The sequence below is a fragment of the Callospermophilus lateralis genome, chromosome 3 (assembly GCF_048772815.1).
Source record: "Callospermophilus lateralis isolate mCalLat2 chromosome 3, mCalLat2.hap1, whole genome shotgun sequence".
NCBI classification, from domain to species: Eukaryota; Metazoa; Chordata; class Mammalia; order Rodentia; family Sciuridae; genus Callospermophilus; species Callospermophilus lateralis.
Window position 1 is genome coordinate 107,552,373 of NC_135307.1, and position 18,483 is coordinate 107,570,855.

Here is an 18,483-nt window from a genome sequence, read left to right on the forward strand (position 1 = left end):
TGTGGATACCCAGAGCTTCTGAATTGCAGGAAGGGAGCTGCAGCTGGTTGGTCATATTATCGCCTCATTTGTGGATTAGAACAAAATGCCAGGGAAAAACCCTGTATCATTTAACTATCAGCCTGAAAAGATTGTTGTAAACTGATGAAATTATAGTTAAGGTTCCTCATACCTCAACTGTTATTAAGAAGCAACAAAAAGAAAATTCCTCTTTCTGTGTGTATGGAGTGTATATGTGTTATTTCCTAATACATTTTAGATAATTTTACTTCAGATTATGAATTCTCCTTGTATATTTTTATTGTGGCTCATCTGAGTGATTAGTTCAGTAGTAAAAATATTAATGTATTAAGTTTAATGTATTTGATTATTAAGTATTTTGACTTTAGCTAGTGTTGAAACTCGTTTTTAAAAAGCATCATGCTCTGTGCTTTAGAGAAGTAAGATACTTGAGGTTTATTAGTTTTTCTGTCTTTATTTTCTTTTACTAAGAGTCCCTGCCCTGCCTTTTCTTTGCACAATCTTAATGAAATTACTATTGAACTCTTCCCTCTCCTTCTAGCTTCAATTGCAGCTGTATATAATCTCTCCTGAACTTATATCTCTTGGGATATTTGTAATTTCCATTGCATGTTAGTTACTTGTAAATGTCTTTGGGGACTGAAGAAAACATATCTCGGATCTTTGTATTTTCCCCAGTACTCAGTGTCTGATGTGTTTGAAAGATTGAGTTTTATTATCTTCCCAAAATGGGGAAGGTTATACCAAATCTATAGTATTGTGTCCTCTGATCATCTTGGAGAACTGAAGAGTCACAGGACATTTTTCTTGAAGAAGACTTAAATCATGGCCTAGGTGAGCTACTTTATTTCCTTTCCAAGATGGACACCCTTCCAGAAAACCTCACCTCAGTTCTGATTAAGTGGGCCATCCAGAGAGGAAGCACATACTGTATTAAGTAACCAAGCAGACAACATAAAATAAGTTATGACTTCAAAAGAGAGAAAGCAGTACCAAAAGGAGTGATTCTGGTCTGAAATAAGGAGCTACTCCTTGAGGAGATAACCAGATTAATATGAAACTGAGAGGAAAATGAAGGTTTAAGTAAAAATGAAAACCTTCCTAAGAGTTTTACACAAGGGCTAGTGTTTAGATTATTGTGTAATAAGTAATATTTCCTCCCCTTCCACCCACTTTCTTCCCTAACCAATACAAATAGAATTGCATATGATGTACACTATTGTGATTGAAAAGAAGCAAAGATTAAAATAAGAAGTTTTGATTTAAATATGTAGAAATTTGGAGTTAATGGGTTTAAAATAGTAAATAATTTTTTGACATCTGACACAGTCTTGTCAACTTTGAAACCTTATCAACAATAGTTAAATTTTCTAATAATGAAGAATTATGGAAGGAATATTAAAAGTAAATTACTGGCTGGATGTGGTTACTCTTAGGTAACTGGGACCACTACTGTAATCCCAGTGGCTCAGAGACTGAGGCAAGAGGATCACAAATTCAAAGACAGCCTCAGCAATAAAAGGGACTATAGTTCAATTTCTAGTACCTAAATAAATAACTAGAATTCTGTTTCCTGGAAGATAATGTTTTAAAACATCCTTTCAAACAGAAATATTATGAAATGTGAATGTCTGAAAACAGGCTTGTATTTTCAGAATTTGAACACTTATAATAGCAATTTTAATATATATTAACAGAAATAAAGCTATTATAGGTTTAAATTGATTACTGCATTTTTTCTAAGGCAGTTGTGATTTAAAAAAAGAAATATCTTTTATTAACTCTCCATGTAAACTGTTTAGAAACAAATTTCCTCGCTTCCCTCCCTCCATTCTTTTCTTCCTTTCTTCCTTCTCCCCTCCTCCCTCCCTTCTTTTATTTTGATACTGGGTCTTGCTAAGTTGCCCAGGCTGGCCTGGAACTTCTGGGCTCCAGAGCTGCTCATGCATAAGCCTCCTAGGCAACTGGGACCACAGGTGCTGGATACACCTGTTGTAAACAGTTAGGAAACAGGGAGAGTTTTGTTTATTTAAAAATATAGTTTAAAAAGAAACTTTCTAGCAGAGGTGGTCTAAAATTAAAAGGCTTCATTAATAAGTTGGATAGAAAAAATTTATCTACTTATGACAAAAGACATAATTTTTTCTCTCCAGGATTTCTTTTAATTTTCTATAATTATTTGATGGCAAGACTTCAGAATTCAATAGAAGAAAATGTAAACATGTACTTTCTTTTTAAAGGAATTCTTTTAGATTTAAAAATTTAAAAGTTTGAAATATATGAAGTCATTAGAATGTCAGCTTGCTTTTTTTCCCCCCTCTAGTATCTTTCATAATAGAGATATAGGTCAAATTTGCCTCCAAACATCAAAATCTAAAAAAAAAAAATTAAATTTAATGTAAGAGCTGCTGCTTTAATGGAAAATATTCCTTTTTAGGGGTACTTTTTGCATAAAATTTTTTATTTTTAGTATTAATGTTACACATGACTTACTATATAAACATAGTTTTATGGGAAGGAGATTAATGTACCTGTTTCTTTGCTGTTGCTTAAAAAATCAGGTTATTTGTATGATGATGCCTTCTTGTTTCAGATGAGTGAAGAATGGTTGGATTTGGTATATTTTCTTAGTTAATGAAGACTGTGATGTGTAATCTTATGACTGGATTACTTCAATAGCATTAACAATAGAAATGGAACTCTTTTTACAGTTTTGAAGCAATTTAGCAAGATCCTGTCTCAAAAGAAAAAGTAACTTTTCTTTGTCTTTGTTTTTTTCTTTGAGCAGTCAAATGTGACTGAAGAACTGAATATTTTGTTTCATTTTACTTAATATAAATAGTCATATGTGACTAGTTATTGGATAGTTTAGCTCAATATTTTAAAATTTAAGGTTGAGTATGTTAATGTTATGAAACTCTGAAAACCTTAAGCCAGAAATCTGATAGAAACTCAAAAACAAGGAAATATGCCAATTTCACTATTTAAAATAATTGTAAATAACTATAACTTAGAAGCAAATCTAACTGGTTGTGGTGGTACATGTTTACAATACCAGTGAGTCAGGAGGCAGAAGGATGGTAAGTTCAAGGCCAGCTTTGGCAACTTACTGAGCCTCTGTCTCAAAATAAAGTGATGAGGATTTAATTCAGAGATAGATTGCTGCTAGGGTTCAATTCCCAGTACTGCCATCATACATACATACATACATATAAATCTAACCTAGTAAGGTATATCAATATCAAAAAGAAGCTAAATCCTTACCAAGTAGAGTTAATTTCACCTAAAGACTACCAATATTCATTACTAAGAAAACCATAATCTGGGCGTGGTAGCATCTGAGTATAAACCCAGTGATTCAAGACTGAGGCAGAAGGATTCCAAGTTTGAGGCTAGCCCTTAGAAATGTAATAAAGCCCCAAGCAATTTAGCAAGACCCTGTCTCAAAAGAAAAAATAGAAAGGCCTGGAGATAAGTATCAGTGGTTATTAGTACACCTGGTTTCGGTCCCCTGTACAACAACAACAAAAAAGAGCTGGGGGTGTAGCTCAGTGATAGAGTGTTCCTAGCAACTAAGTGAGAATTTGTCTCAAAAAATTAATAAGAACTGGGGATGTAACTCAGTGGTAAAGTGCCCTTGGATGCAATCCCCAGTACTCTATCCACACAGCAAAGAAAACCTTAGATTATTGCATCATTAGAAGCAAAAAATACATTTATAAAGAGCCAGTTCTCATTTAAAAAAAAAAAAACTAACTCAGTAACATTGAAATAAAAGGAAACTATTAAATTTATCTTTTATCATCTGCTCCCCCCCAAAACAGAAAGCAAACATCATATACTAAATTGTAAAATGCTAAAGCCATTTCCATTTTATCAGAAATACTTCCTATCATGAGAGACATGATTGTCACTTATTAAACAATGTTTTGACAGTTCTAGCCATTATAATAAGAAATTAATTGAAGTAATTCATATAAATATTGGAAACAAAATATGTCTGTTTTCAAATTATATGCTTGAATTCCCAGAAACCCTCTTGGGACTCTAGTAGAAAACAGCAACTAGAATTAATATATTAAGAAATTCTGGAGGGCTGGGGTTGTGGTTCAGTGGTAAAGTGCTCACCTAGCAAGTGTGAGGCACTGTGATCGATCCTCAGCACCACATAAAAATAAAGCTTATTGTGTCCACCTACAATTAAGAAAAAATATTAAAAGAAAAATAATTCTGGAAAGTTGAATGGTGAGAAATATACAAAAACTAGTAGCTTCATTTTTGTTAGCAGTCATCAGTTCAAAAATCTAAAAGACCAAACAAAAAGAAATATTAAACAGAATGACAAAAATATCAACTATATATAGAAATAAATGTATTAAAAGTATGAAGCAAATGTATACACGCACATGCATGCACGGGCACACATACATTTGAATATTCATTGAGAACCTGCCATGTGCCAGAGACCAAAAATGTTTCGTGCATGGATCTCCAAAATACTGCACTGACAGTATGGGAAGAAAACACATTTTATTAAAGGCCTTTATTTGAGGGAATAAAAACTTTGGCAAATATTTAATATACTTGCTGCCAGTGTTCTATAAATTTGATTATTTGCAATGAACTACACAGTTTCCTGAACCAGTTTTTCATGTGGTATCCTCACTCTGTGTTCATTTTAAGCATTTAGCAGTTTGTATATGCTTAGTTAAATGAATTTACTTAGATTGGCCAAATAGACATTTTAAAGATTTTTGTAAAATAAAATCTTCAAGATACTAGTAATGTAAACACTGTGAACAAGGGCATATTGAAACACTTTCCTACTCTGAACTCACTAATAACATTAAAACAAATCAAAGCATAAAGAAACATAATGAAAAAATTAACTTTCATTTTTGCTGTTTATCAGAGCAAACAGTATTTGAAATAAGATGTGATTTTATCCATTTTCTACCTCCCTAATTATAATTACAACTTGTATTTGACATGAAAATTTACCTGCCATTTGTTATATGTTGACTACATGATAGTAAAATCATTTGTATTCATTCTGTTCTTAACAGCAGCATGCATGTAATATCATATTATACATTATACATTTATTAATTATTGACTGAAAGAAATGTAAAACTATTTTAAGAAAATATTTGGCTCAAGGAATTTGGATTTGAGACTAATCTTTACTTAGCCATAGATGATAGTGTTGCTTTCACAGGTGTTGGAAGCAAAGAACCATACTAAATTCTCTCTTTACTTTCCCTTTTTATACTTTATTACCTAATCTGACATCACTAATATGTTGTTTATTATTTCTAAATATTAATTTTCTTTTTTGGGGGATGGGGGTACTGGGAAATGAATTCAGGGGCACTTGACCACTGAGCCACATCCCCAGCCCTATTTTATATTTTATTTAGAGACAGGGTCTTGCTGAGTTGCTTAGCACCTCGCTTTTGCTGAGGCTGGCTTTGAACTTGCAATCCTTCTGCCACAGCATCCTAAGCCGCTAGGATTACAGGTGTGCACCACTGGGCCAGCCTTTTTTTTTTTGTCCCTTCCCTGCCCCCTTCAGATTGGATAAATCTTTTGCCATTTTTTTTAACAAGAAGTTTATTTAAACAACAAGATGCTTGATTTGAAGGGAAAATTATCTGGGAATCTTTTTTTTTTTTTTTTTTTAAGAGTAATTTACCTCTACTTAAGGACAGGTTGCCCTACATGTAACAGCTATATACAAAAGTTATAAAATTGTCCTTTGAAAAATATTTAAATTTTCCAGTTGAACAAGGTATGCAAGGATTTTTTATGTCATTCAGGTTAGTTTTGTTTTGTTTTTTGTTAAAACAGAGCAACATAACTTACTGGAATATAAAGAAAAGAGCTGAATGAACATGCCACTAATGGAGAAAGGGGATATTTTCACAGAACCAGTATTTTTCCCCATCCCATCTCCATTTGATGTCAATCAAAACATACCATTGGGGGCTGGGGATGTGGCTCAAGGTTAGCGGGCTCGCCTGCCATGCATGCAGCCGGGTTCCATCCTCAGCACCACATACAAACGAAGATGTTGTGTCTGCCGAGGACTAAAAAATAAACACTAAAATAAAATTCTCTCTCTCTCTCTCTCTCTCTCTCTTAAAAAAAAATCTTAAAAAAAACAACATATCATTGGCTATTTAGTTTTAAAAAAATGCAATATGCTTGTGCACATAATACCAGGTACTTTATGTACAATAAAGGAATGGGGAAGGGGAAAGAGAAAACTGTACAGTACTATTCAGGATGTAGTGAAAAAAAATGCAGTTTTCTAATCGAGAATGTAGTCTTGGTCTGTAACAGAGTTCTGGAGTAAAGTAGCAGGTTCTATTTTTAGTTGACACCTCCTGTCTGCTGCTGGAACACATCAATTGTATCTTTATCATCCATTTTCAACTGTTCAGGTGTGTCTGTTTCATTAATTGGCTGCCTAGAAAATTAAATCTGATCTGTCTCATCTACAAACCCTTTCATTCACAATAGGCTTTTATAAGTTTACTAAGTGTATGCCTCTTAATATTAAACTGCACTGTAAAACCATTCTGCCCGCCACCTTCAAGTTAATCTGATCCTTGTTCTTAGTCTTGACTCCTTCCTTGTATTTTTTCCTTTTAGTGTTCAGTTTACTTGATTTTTCTTAATTTTTTTAATTAAATGTAGAAATTAACCTTTCCCCCTTTCTGACAAGTAGTCTATTAGTAGTAGAGCTCATCTTTACTTAGAGAGTAACCTAAAGTCACTAGATATGAAGTACAAATTTAATAGCCTAAAAGTTGGTTGAATGACATAGGTAATCCCTGACTTATTTCCCATGTGAAGTTCTATGTAAATGAAGAGATGCTGAACCTCAGGCGTCTTCTCCTGGCAAAGACTAATCAAGTTACCTGAATCCTACCTGGCTTTCTCCTGTCACAACTTAGTGCCAGTTATTAAGAAGCAAGGAAGACAAGGAAAAAATAATTCTCTGATGCTGAGCTGAGTATAATTTCGAGCCCATAGCAAATGTCAGAATTTCAGATTAAATGTATCAAAAATGAAAATTGATAAGGCATCACAGAAGTACTTTAGTTTGGGTCCTTTAGATACAAAAATAAATACTTAGCAATGGAGATGAAGCTCACAAATGACCTATGGCCTAACCAGGACTTTCAAACCAAAAGTATTATTTTCCTATTGAAAATAATTTTAAAAGTTGAAAAAAAAAAAAAAAAAAAGAAGCAAGGAAGAGCAGAGCATCACCTGTAATCCTGGTTACTTGGGAGACTGAGGCAGGAAGATTCTGTTCCAGGCCAGCCTTGGCAACTTAATGAGACCCTGTCTCACAAAATAAAAGAGCTGTGATATAGCTCAGTAGTAGAGCACCCCTGGGTTCAATTCCTAGTATTAAAACAAAAACAAAAAGTAGAGCTTTTTGTAACACCATTTCAACTGTAGTTTGTGAAACATGTATTTTCACCTAGGGTATTTAACCATATTTTATAACTTATTTTAAAATGAGAAATTTATACTAAGTTAGGACCAGTGCACAAACTTTTGAAACACAGCCTATAAATTATGTACTTTTTAAAAAAATTTTTTTTAGTTATACATGGACACAATATCTTTATTTTGTTTATTTATTTTTATGTGGTGCTGAGGATCAAACCCAGTGCCACACATGTGCGAGGCAAGCCACAACCTCAGCCCAAGTTACGTACTTTTTTTGAACATAACTTGAAGAGAAAATTAAGAGTGAGTAAATTTTTTTTTCAGGTATTAGAGGTGAGCATAATTCTGACCAAACAGCTTTAATGCAAATGTAGTAAAACCAGGAAGCGATTTTTAGAACTTATTTACTCAAGTGCTTGCCTGCTAGGTTTTTTTGTTTGTTTGTTTGTTTTTTTGTACCAGGGATTGAACCCAGGGCCACTGAGCCACATCCCCAGCATCTTTTTAATAGAGCCTTACTAAGTTGTTGAGGCTAGCTTTGAATTTTCATTATTCCTGCCTTAGGGTTAGCCTGGGGACTTTTCAACACCAGTATTAGTGGGATAGTTTCCAGTTAGAAAGCAAAAATCTCATGTATAGGTTAATTTTACATGAGATTAATTTAGTTTAATAATAACCAAGCAACATTTAAATTTTCACTTATTTCTCACCTTTACCACTTCTTTTTTCTTTTTGTTTTGGGCCTGGGAGGAAGAAGAAATCAAAACAGGAAAGTGGCAAGTAGAGAGGGGGAGTGTGCTGTGAAGTTTTTGGTAACACAAAAAAGGGAAACTAATATTTATGGATTTTCCACCTCATAAAAGACATTCTTAGAAGTTTTGACCCATGGAAGCAGGTGTTTTTCTTAAATAATAAATAATCAATCACTTGAATAGCATAGTGAATTCAGACAACAGAGAAGTTGCATCCTATAATAAGTATCCCTCTTAGTAACTAAAATACAGCTTAAAATTCTTGAGAAACAAAGATAGTTGTAAAAACTTTAAAGTGTTTTAAGCTTGTGAAAACAAATCTAGACAAAATAAAATTTAGTTCTTATAGTTCAATGAAATTACATTAGGGTGTCCCTTTATGATATTGGGTAGTAGTATAGAATCTTAAAGCAGGTAGTTCTTAACCTAGATTTTCATTTTACTTGTGTGTATAACAGAAATAATGCAATTTATCTGCAGTTTAAATTTTTTAGTAGCCATGTTAAAATAAAACATAGAATTAAGTATATACTATATTTAACTTTGTATCAAAAATATTATCATGTAAACATGAAATCAGTATAAAAATTATTAGAAAGTTTTCATTCTTCCATATAAAATCTTCAAAATTCAAAGTTGTTTTAGGTTTATAGCACATTTCAATTGAGAAGCTACGTATTTTGTCAGAAATATTTCATCAGTATTTAGATTCATAAAAATTGCAGTTAAAAAGTGGATTCATGGTGTGCCTGGGGTTGTGGCTCAGTGGTGGAGTACTTGTCTTGCATGTATGAGGCACTGGGTTCAATCCTCAGCATCACAAATAAATAAATAAAGGTATTGTGTCCATCTACAAGTAAAAAAAGAAGTTAAAAAGTGGATTCATGGTATTCCAAATATTATTAAAATATAAATATAATAAATGGAGCACAAAACATTTTTTCTCTAATATATGCATCTTTGTTGACGAAACTGACTCATAAGAACAATTCGTTTTATTTGGAAGCAAAAACATACTAGTTACAATACATCTGCCCAAGTAAATCCATTTACTTTTGTGATAATTCCATGTATTATCACATGAAATTCAAAAAGGTATTATTTTTCTTAGAGGTTTTACAGTCAGTTTATGTAATGTAGTCTATTATAATTAAAATCTGCACATTTATTCATGTTGAAAAATGTGTGAAATCATTGTTTGTACTATGAAAAGTTTCAATTTTAACACAAATTCTTAAACCTGTCACAAGCTAGGTCACAAATAAGCTATTTTCTCCTTGGATCTTCAACTTTAGCTCATTCATATGCATTGTGACATAAGTAAAAAAAAAAAAAAAGTAAATTGCATTCAGATTTCTAAAAATCTTTTCCTGGTTTTACTCTGAGTCTTGACTATTGGCAAGCATTTCTTTTGTTTTAAGAAAATTTTGAATTAGAGTTGAGTATAGTAAGTCTTGCTAGGTGTCATGGTACATGCCTGTAATCCCAGCGATTTAGAAGGTTGAGACTAGCAGATTGAAAGTTCAAGGCCAGCCTCAGCAATTTAGCAAGGCCCCAAGCTAATTAGTGAGACCCTGTCTACAAATAAAAAAGGGCTATGGATGTGACTCAATGGTTGGGTGTCCCTGGGTTCAATGCCCACTACCAAAAAAAAAGTGAAGTTAAGTCTTTGTACAACTCTTCCTTAACACAAGCATTTTAGTTAAATATGCAACATGCCTTTTAGCATTAAATTCATTTTTTTCTGTTCATCTTAACAGTTCCATAAACACGTGATGAGTTGTAGCATTCGACCATATATGCTAAACAACTTTAATCACTGCCTCTGTGATGTTGTCTGCCTCAGAGCATAGATACTTGTAATACGTGTCAGATGGTGAAACAAAATAAGAAAATAAATAATTCCCATAAGTCCGGATTTTTCATTGAACAGTATCTTGATAGAAACCTTTTCATATTTAGCTGAAAGTGACAAATGTAAAATGTTAAAAAATACAAACGAGACAAATTGTTTTTTAAGATTGCAAATAGACAAAGACATTCCTTTGTAAATTTTGAAGTAATTTTTGACAAAACATACCTGAAGTATTAACTTGGCAGTGTGTCTTGTCTTGTAAAAAAGTCACTTAAAAGTTAAAAAATTTTAAAAAGTACCTGCAATTTTTCAGGTGTTGACTTGATTGATTTTTAATATTGCTAGAAAGGTCTTTTATTCACTGACAGTTGCTTGATGGTTCAATTGAAAATATTTTCTTGTGAAATATCCCTTGTAATCTTTACTCATAATTTTTAAATGGAAATAGTGGTTTATCTATCCACAAATGGTTTTTTTCTTTAGCAAGATTCCAAGCCTTTTTATAGTTAACCAAAGTTACAAGTTCAAATCCTTTAGAAATCATTAATATATGTTTTTGTTACACATCTATTTTCTCATTTAATTGTGACTAATTTCCTCAATTACTTTTTGAGAGGCAATTTTATATTACATTAAAATGCATTTGCAATTTCCTCTTAATAATGTCTTATTTTATTATCTTAAAACTTTTCCTATAAAGTTTTTTAATTTTTTTTTTTTTTAGTGCAAATTGCAACTGCCATTTTAGTTAAGTCTGCAACATGTCTCCCCCCTTCCCTACTTCATCTCCACTTGATTTTGTCCTAGTGGTATGCCTTCATTTGAAAATTTAAATTTTTTTTTTCCTTTTTGCAGTACTGGGGATTAAATCCAGCGGTGCTATACTGCTTAGCTATGTCCCTAGTTTTTTCTGTTTTTTTGTTTTGAGACAGGCTCTCACTAAGTTGCCCAGAATAGCCTTGAACTTGGATCCTCATGCCTCAGTCTCCTGAGATCTGGGCTTACAGGTGGATGCCACTGTGCCCAGCTTCCATTCTTAATTTTTGAGCTAGAAAAAAAACCAAGTATTTCAATTTAATTACCAATTATGATTTATAGGTGTCACTATACACTCATGTAGTCTGCATAAAATATTGAAATAACATTATAATATTACATTGTTACATAGAAAAACCATCAAATCATTTTGTTGACACAACTAGATTCATGCTGTGCTCTTGTGTAATGCTGGAAATGTTTCATGCACATGATGTACACTGCCATACATTTTGCACAAAGTAATAATGAAAGCAAAATATAGTTCTGTCATAAAATACAGTTATGTTTCATAAAGGTTAATGCTGTTTCAGTTATTAAGTAAAAATTTTTAAATCTTTAAAAATCAATTTATTTTACTCAGTTGGCACTAGCTGCATTAGGGCAACTCTATAGTCCAGAGCAGCCTACTCACTTACGTGATGAAAAATGACCAGTTCATCTAGAGAGATGAAGTAGCTTGACCCATTTGAGTCTCATTAGTTAAGAACAGAGCCAGGTCATAAATAGCTCTAATATTTTAGTATGTGAAAATGCTACTTCAACAAATGTAATTTTATATTCTAGGCTGAATTCCTATCATCCCACCAAAATACTTTTTTATGAAATAATTTTAAACAATTTGTTTCTTTAAACTAAGCAACCACTATTTTGTAGGAGTTAGGGGTTTGTTTTTCATTTATGTATAATAGCACCCTGTTAATACAGAAAAGTTATCTGATTTTGTACTTAGACTTCATTTCCCAGATGAACACTAGCATTTGGAGTGGATTTGTTTTGAACACTGAATATTGTTTTATCTAAACTACATGCATACATTTATGGAAACAAAAAATGAAAATGTAAACAGGAATTAAAGTAGAATAACAATGCAGTTTCATTCTGCAGTAAATACGTAAGGTTCATTGAAGTAAGGAGTACCTTAAGCCCAGATTCATAAAGTAGTCCTTACCCTCATTTATGCTCAGAGGAGCAAAGAATTAAACCTTATCATTAATGTGATACCTTTATGAATTAAACCTTTTCATTAATTTGATACCTTTATGTACTTGTCATAAAATCAGTGAAAAATTTGTTCCCCTTCCAGAGGTACTTTGATCAAAGAAAGATGGTCCAGGATATAAAAGGTTGCTTTTGCTATATGTGGAAATGTTGGAAATTGACCCTGGGAACTTGAGAATGTGTTAGAGAAATCCTGACTGACAGCATGCGTGGTCAGTTAATGAGGGTGCACGTTAAATAATGACAAAGGTAACAGTTTAAGTTTTCAAAAGCATTCACTTAAAAATTTCACTTCTCTGAATGAAAGACACAAGCCATGGTTTTGTATCTAAATTTTTAGAATCATTACTTTCCACCTATTCTCTCTTTTTTATTTTTAAAATTTTTTATAGATTGGTTTCAGATATTTGAGATGTTTTCTTGGTTTTGGTTAGAGATAACATTATTTTTACTAAGTGTTATGCCTTCAAGGTTTTGTTTGCTCAGAATAGCAGTGTTATTTTCATTATTCTTTAGTAGTTAAAAAAGTGCCTTTGTACAAAACTGCACATTTAAAAGAATATCTTACTGCCAGCCTATAAATTGTTTTTGTTAAAATTGGCCTATTCCAGCAAAAAATAAAATGATAATGCAGTTAATTGTATGTGAGTCCTTATATTATTTGCTTATTGACTTGCTAAAATACTGTGTCGATTTTTAAAAACACCCCAAACATTTTTTTTACAGAGCACTTAGCAATTTCCTGAAAGATGTAGCTTGTTTCATATTTTTGTTTTCTAGTGCCTCAAAATGAAAGATTCTTTCTTCCTAACTCATCTGAATTCTATTTATTTTAATTATGTATAAGATATCCAGCTTTTACTTTTTCTATATAACCCTGCAAGTTAAATTACCTTTTTCCTGCTTTTCACTTGTATCTCTCCTCCCCCAAATTTCCCATTAATTTGTGTTGGAAAGTGTTACCTTAAAGCTTTAGGCTTAAGGCTACATGAATGGGTGCTTTTATTTCCTTTTCCATGTATTATGTACCACTAAAAAGAATGTAACACATGTCCACAGCTCATTTCATTTCCAAAGGAGGAATTGAAGAGCTTTTAAATAAAAATGTGAAAAGAAGCTAGTGTTCATTGCCTATGTGGCTTTTTAAAAAGACTCTTAAAAACATTCCATTGTGTATTCCAGATCCTCTTTAAACTTACCTCCAACAGTATCTGCCTACAGAGCCATGTGATCATCTTGGCAACAGCCAGACCTTTTAGTGATTTCATTACTGTGGTTTCCTCAAGCTCTTTATATACACATTGATTAATATTTTCCTTGCAGTTATCGCTGTGATGATTTTGTGGTTAATGACACCAAGCTGGGACTGGTACAGAAAGTCAGAGAACACTTACAGAACTTGGAAAAGTAAGTATTAGGTCTTAGAAAAGCGAAGGGTGTTAAGGGGTCCTTTAGCACTTTGAGTGGAATTTTTGTGAGTTCTTGTTTTTTATTGTACATAAAATATTGGTAGACTATGTTTTGGGTTTGGATATCTGAAACTTTGCCCACATTTCATTTACTGTTTAGATAAGCCATGTCTAAGGGCCCAGGAACCTATTTTGTTGTTATTGTTGTTGTTATTGCCCACCAATTTGTGAGGTACTCAATTTATTTGCAAAGAGAGTTTGGGAGAGAGGACAGAAAACAATATAAGATCATTGTGGAGTTACCTTTAGTATTAGAAAATCTGTCAAATGTATTATGAGATCTTAGACTAGATCATTATAGAGTTACCTTTAGTATTAGAAAATCTGTCAAATGTATTATGAGATATTAGACTAAGATTTATGCATTAAGAGAAATTAGATTTAAGTATCATTGCATCTGTACAATAGCACAGGATTCTAGTTTCATCTTATAGTTTTTTGTTAGGGGTAATGCATATTTGAAATTACAAAGAACTGTACATGCTTTGTGATCATAGAGAAATTGAAGAATTTATGTGAATAGACTTTTCTTACTATAGCTGAATGCTTATTCAGATAAAGCTCGCTGGACCCGAAATTGAAGTGATAAATAAAGCCCAAATAGCAATGCCTTTGAAGCTACAGTGGGTAGAAGCATAGCCTAGAATGACTGCTGACTCAAGTGAAATCTGTATAAATCACCCAAATCATCAGGTGCCATCTGATTTATTTTGGCAGTTGGTGTATAGAAGACATTGTGAAAATATGCCAAAGCAGGGATCCCTTGACAAACTTAAATGTAGATCCAGTAGAATATTTCAGAATATATACTGAAAGGGAAATAACCTAACTTCTTTCAGTGCAACACTATATAGTATTTGTTGACCAAAGTCTTTAATCATGTCTTATTGCCTTAAATAGAACATAAAGCTTATAAGGAAGATTCTAAAATAATTCAATCACTTTGGGTTTAAATACTTTCAGCTTGTCATCTTTTGCTCTGTTCTTTCTCAAATTGATTTTTTTTTACCCCTTTAATCTAAACTAAGCATCCTGAGCCTATGTAGGATTAGAAACACAGGTACAGATTACTAATCCAAATATTTAATTTTGTCTAAAGTTGCTCACAATAAATTATGAAGTAGGAGATTACTGAAGTAATTAGTCACTCTTGGGATGATAATGTCATTGTAAAGATCTTACATGCTTGGTGTAAAAGTGGGTAGCTACCAGAATATTTTCTCTGCTACTTAGTTTTCTCTAAGACAAGACTGCCTCCTCAGTCCAAAGTAAGTCAGAATTAAGTCAGAGGGAAAGTAGGGCCTTCCATAACTGTATGTGTGTTCATACAATTAGAAAATACTTTGTTTCTATTTATTACTTCATCAGGTAAAAGATGTCACAGCCATCTTGTGCATACTTCTACTTGGCCCCACTGAGAAATCTACTTTGCAGTTCTTTTCCTATGTTGAGAAACATCACCTAAATTTATCTTTATGTTTTACAAACATAGGCTTTAATTTATGGTGGAATCTAAAAACTGTGATTATATTTGTGTTTATCCTGTACATCTTCTGGGGCCTCATTGCCCGTGGAACTTTCTGCAATTATGTAAGCATTCTGTGATCTTCCCTTTCTAATATGGTAGCCACTTGCCACATGTGGCTATGGAGCATTTGAAAAGCCACCTTGAAACTGAATTTTAAACTTAGGTTAACTTTAATTCTGGAAAGAAAAATAATTATATGTTTACTTTGGATTAGCTGGGTACTTTTAGAAGGTAGAAGAGAATTGGCAGACTTAAAAGTCTGTATTTAAACTATAATTTTTACTTCCTTCAGATTAGTTCTCCTGATAGCCAATAACTTTAAAGTGACATTTTGAAGAACAACTTTCTGATAAAATTTAAGCAGAAAAATTTTGATGAGAAATAATTTTAAGAATTTCTAATCTAATTAGAATTTTTTACAGCATAGGTGAATCAAATTAATTTATATATGCTTATAATCCCATAATTATCATTCCCACACTCATAATCTATCAAGGCATATGAGTGAAACATACTTTTATCCAAATTAAGAAAGAAATGGCATATTATTTTAGACTCACTGTTAAATTCAGAATACTGATGTCAGGTTTTTCCTTTTATTGTAAGGAATGGGTCTTCTCGTTTTTGAAGCTTCACAAATGATTAGGTAGACAGAGTGGAAATTGGGATGGCATGTCTCACAAACTATATTTAGCTGGCTGGCTTTGCTGGGATCAGCATCCAGCCCTTCCTCAGCTTTGGAGGAGCAGTGGGAATTTCCAGGGAAGTTGAACGCTTCAGTTAATTTCAAATACTCGTGGGCCTGACTGGTCACTTGATGGCATGACTAAGCAGTCAGGCAGGGCTTCATGCCCTAGATGCAGAGGGAATCTTGAGTTTATTCTTTAGCCTGTTGTGTAGCATGTATATATTAATGTCTTGTTGACTGTTTTTTTGTGTTTTAATAGCTCAGCTTTCACAGCTGACAGGCATAGGAAAAGAAAACTTTTGGAAAACTCATCTCTAAACAGCAAGTTATTAAAAGTAAATGTAAGTAATTAAAACTTATTTAAATACAAGAGGTAGTTGAGATCTAGTCACTGTTATAACTCTAACATTTAATGTTGTTAGTTGAGGACTTTTATTAATTAGATTTGGAGTATTTTATAAAATATTTGCTACTTGTACTAATCATTCTTGATGTGACTCCAGTGGGAGTCCCCCATCTGTCAGTGCTTACTGTGTTCCTCTGCTGTTGAAAGCAGGTTGCTCTTAATGCCTGCTTATGGTCTTATTATTCCATTTCTATGGAATCTTAAAGATCCTTGCTTCCTTATGGTAAACATCACTAGTGCAAATTCTATGGGTCTGAACTTTTGCAAATTTTATTCCTTAGGACGTCTTTAAAATAATTTTACCATAGAAGAATATGCAACTGGGCTGAGTAGCATACACCTGTAATCCCAGTGACTGGGTAGGCTGAGGCAGGAGGATTGCAAGTCTGAAGCCAGCCTTCACAATTTAGTAAGACCCTGTCTCAAAATAAAAAAATGGGGATGTATTTCAGTGGTAAAGTGCCCCTGGGTTCAATCCCCAGTATCATTAAAAAAATGAAAGAAAAAAGAAAAAGAAAACATTCTGGTAATCATCTGTTTAATGCTGTACAAGCCAAAGCAATTAATAGATGAGCTAAATTTAAAGGTCAAACTGGGTGTGGTGGCACACAGGGTAATCCCAGCAGCTTGTGAGACTGAGGCAGGAGGATTTTAAGTTCAAAGTCAGTCCCTAAGCAACTTAGTGAGGCTGTGTCTCTAAATAAAATATTAAAAAAGGGCTGGGGATGTGACTCAATGATTAAGCACCCCTAGGTTCAATCCCCCGTACCAAAACAAAAATTTAAAGATCACTAAATTGTTTTTAAATGAACCAGTGTTTTTGCCCCATAACTACCCTTTGATGTCATGGTAGCTGTGTTTGGACTTGTCCACAGTCTCAATTTTTTTGCCAGGGGTTGGGGGGGGTGGGAGTATTGGGGGTTGAACTCAAAGGCATTTAATCACCGATCCACATCCCTAATCCTATTGTATTTTATTTAGAGACAGGGTCTCACTGAGTTGCTTAGCACTTCACTTTTGTTGAGGCTGGCTTTGAATTCTGCCTCAGCCCCCCTTGCTGCTGTGATTACAGGTGTGTGCCATCAGCTCGGCCATAGTCTTTATTTTTTGAAACAAACAGCCAGAGTGCTCTTGTAGCCATTTTAATTAATGGGCAGAAATGTTTTGAATTGAATTGATAGGTCTACCTCCTAAGTATAGTATTCAGACATCATGGTGCCTTGTAAAACTAATCAGAAAAGCAAGGCTCAAGTCTTTTTAAGAGAAGTTGTTTTTTAAGGTTCATTGCTAAGAAAACATATATTGGTCGTTTATGCATGGCTTCAAGTTATAAGTTTGGGAACAGAAATACTCGGGGCTTACATAATTTTTTTCAGATTCCATTATATTTAATAGAATCTTATATAGGTATGAATCTTAAATTTTATTTTCCTGTTTATTTTTGCATTGTGTACTTCATTTTACATACTAATGTTTATTTTCTTATAATCTTCCAATAAGATACTCTCATTTAGGGGCTGGGGTTGTGGCTTAGTGGTAGAGTGCTTGCCTACCATGTGTGAGGCACTGAGTTAAATTCTCAGCACCACGTATAAATAAATAAAATAAAGATCCATTGACAACATTGTTCTCATTTAGAACAACCCCAGGATCAGAATAGCCTTCAAAAAATATTTATACACATAGAGACTAAATTGAGCGTATGTTTGACATATTCTTGGGACAGAAAAGGACTACTTTCAGACTATCCTGATACTAGAGTTTCAAGGTGAGGCTTTTGCTTAACTTTGATATTTGAAACAGTCAGCCTTCCCTTGGCATTACTAATGGCCTCTTCTTTTCCATTTTATAGGGAAGTACCACTACCATTTGTGCGACAGGCCTTCGGAATTTGGGCAACACATGTTTCATGAATGCCATCCTTCAGTCACTCAGGTAACATTGTAGTCAGAGCTTAAGTATCTCGCGTGAAAGTTTTAAGAGCAAAGACTGTGCTTCTAACTCTAGTCATATGGCTTGGGGAAGTTACTCAACTGACTGCCTTAGTTTTCTCATCAGTAACATTGGGAATAATTGTTCCTACCTCATAGGGTAGTGAGAAGATTAAATAATTGTCAGAAGTCTTACAGCAGCACTTGGTAGTAAATAGCTGTTAGCTGTTATTATTTATTTCTCATTTTTTCCTGAATAGACTACAGAAGGGATCAGCACACTTTTTCTGTGAATGGCAGCATAATAAATAATAATAATAAATAAA

The 18,483-nt window shown here is 33.3% G+C and overlaps 1 protein-coding gene and 1 pseudogene across 1 annotated transcript in view; one reads left to right on the top strand and one right to left on the bottom strand.

The window, feature by feature from the left end:
• The window catches only part of Usp3 (ubiquitin specific peptidase 3), a 93,247-nt gene that overhangs the window by 42,260 nt on the left and 32,504 nt on the right, over nucleotides 1–18,483 (top strand). Inside the window, exons 4-6 of the mRNA XM_076850906.2 lie at nucleotides 13,459–13,542; nucleotides 16,080–16,161; nucleotides 18,079–18,161. Of these exons, the coding sequence (XP_076707021.1) occupies nucleotides 13,459–13,542; nucleotides 16,080–16,161; nucleotides 18,079–18,161 (249 nt within the window). The remainder of the gene's footprint in view (nucleotides 1–13,458; nucleotides 13,543–16,079; nucleotides 16,162–18,078; nucleotides 18,162–18,483) is intronic.
• LOC143393490 (small ubiquitin-related modifier 2 pseudogene) lies at nucleotides 6,397–7,773 on the bottom strand (annotated as a pseudogene).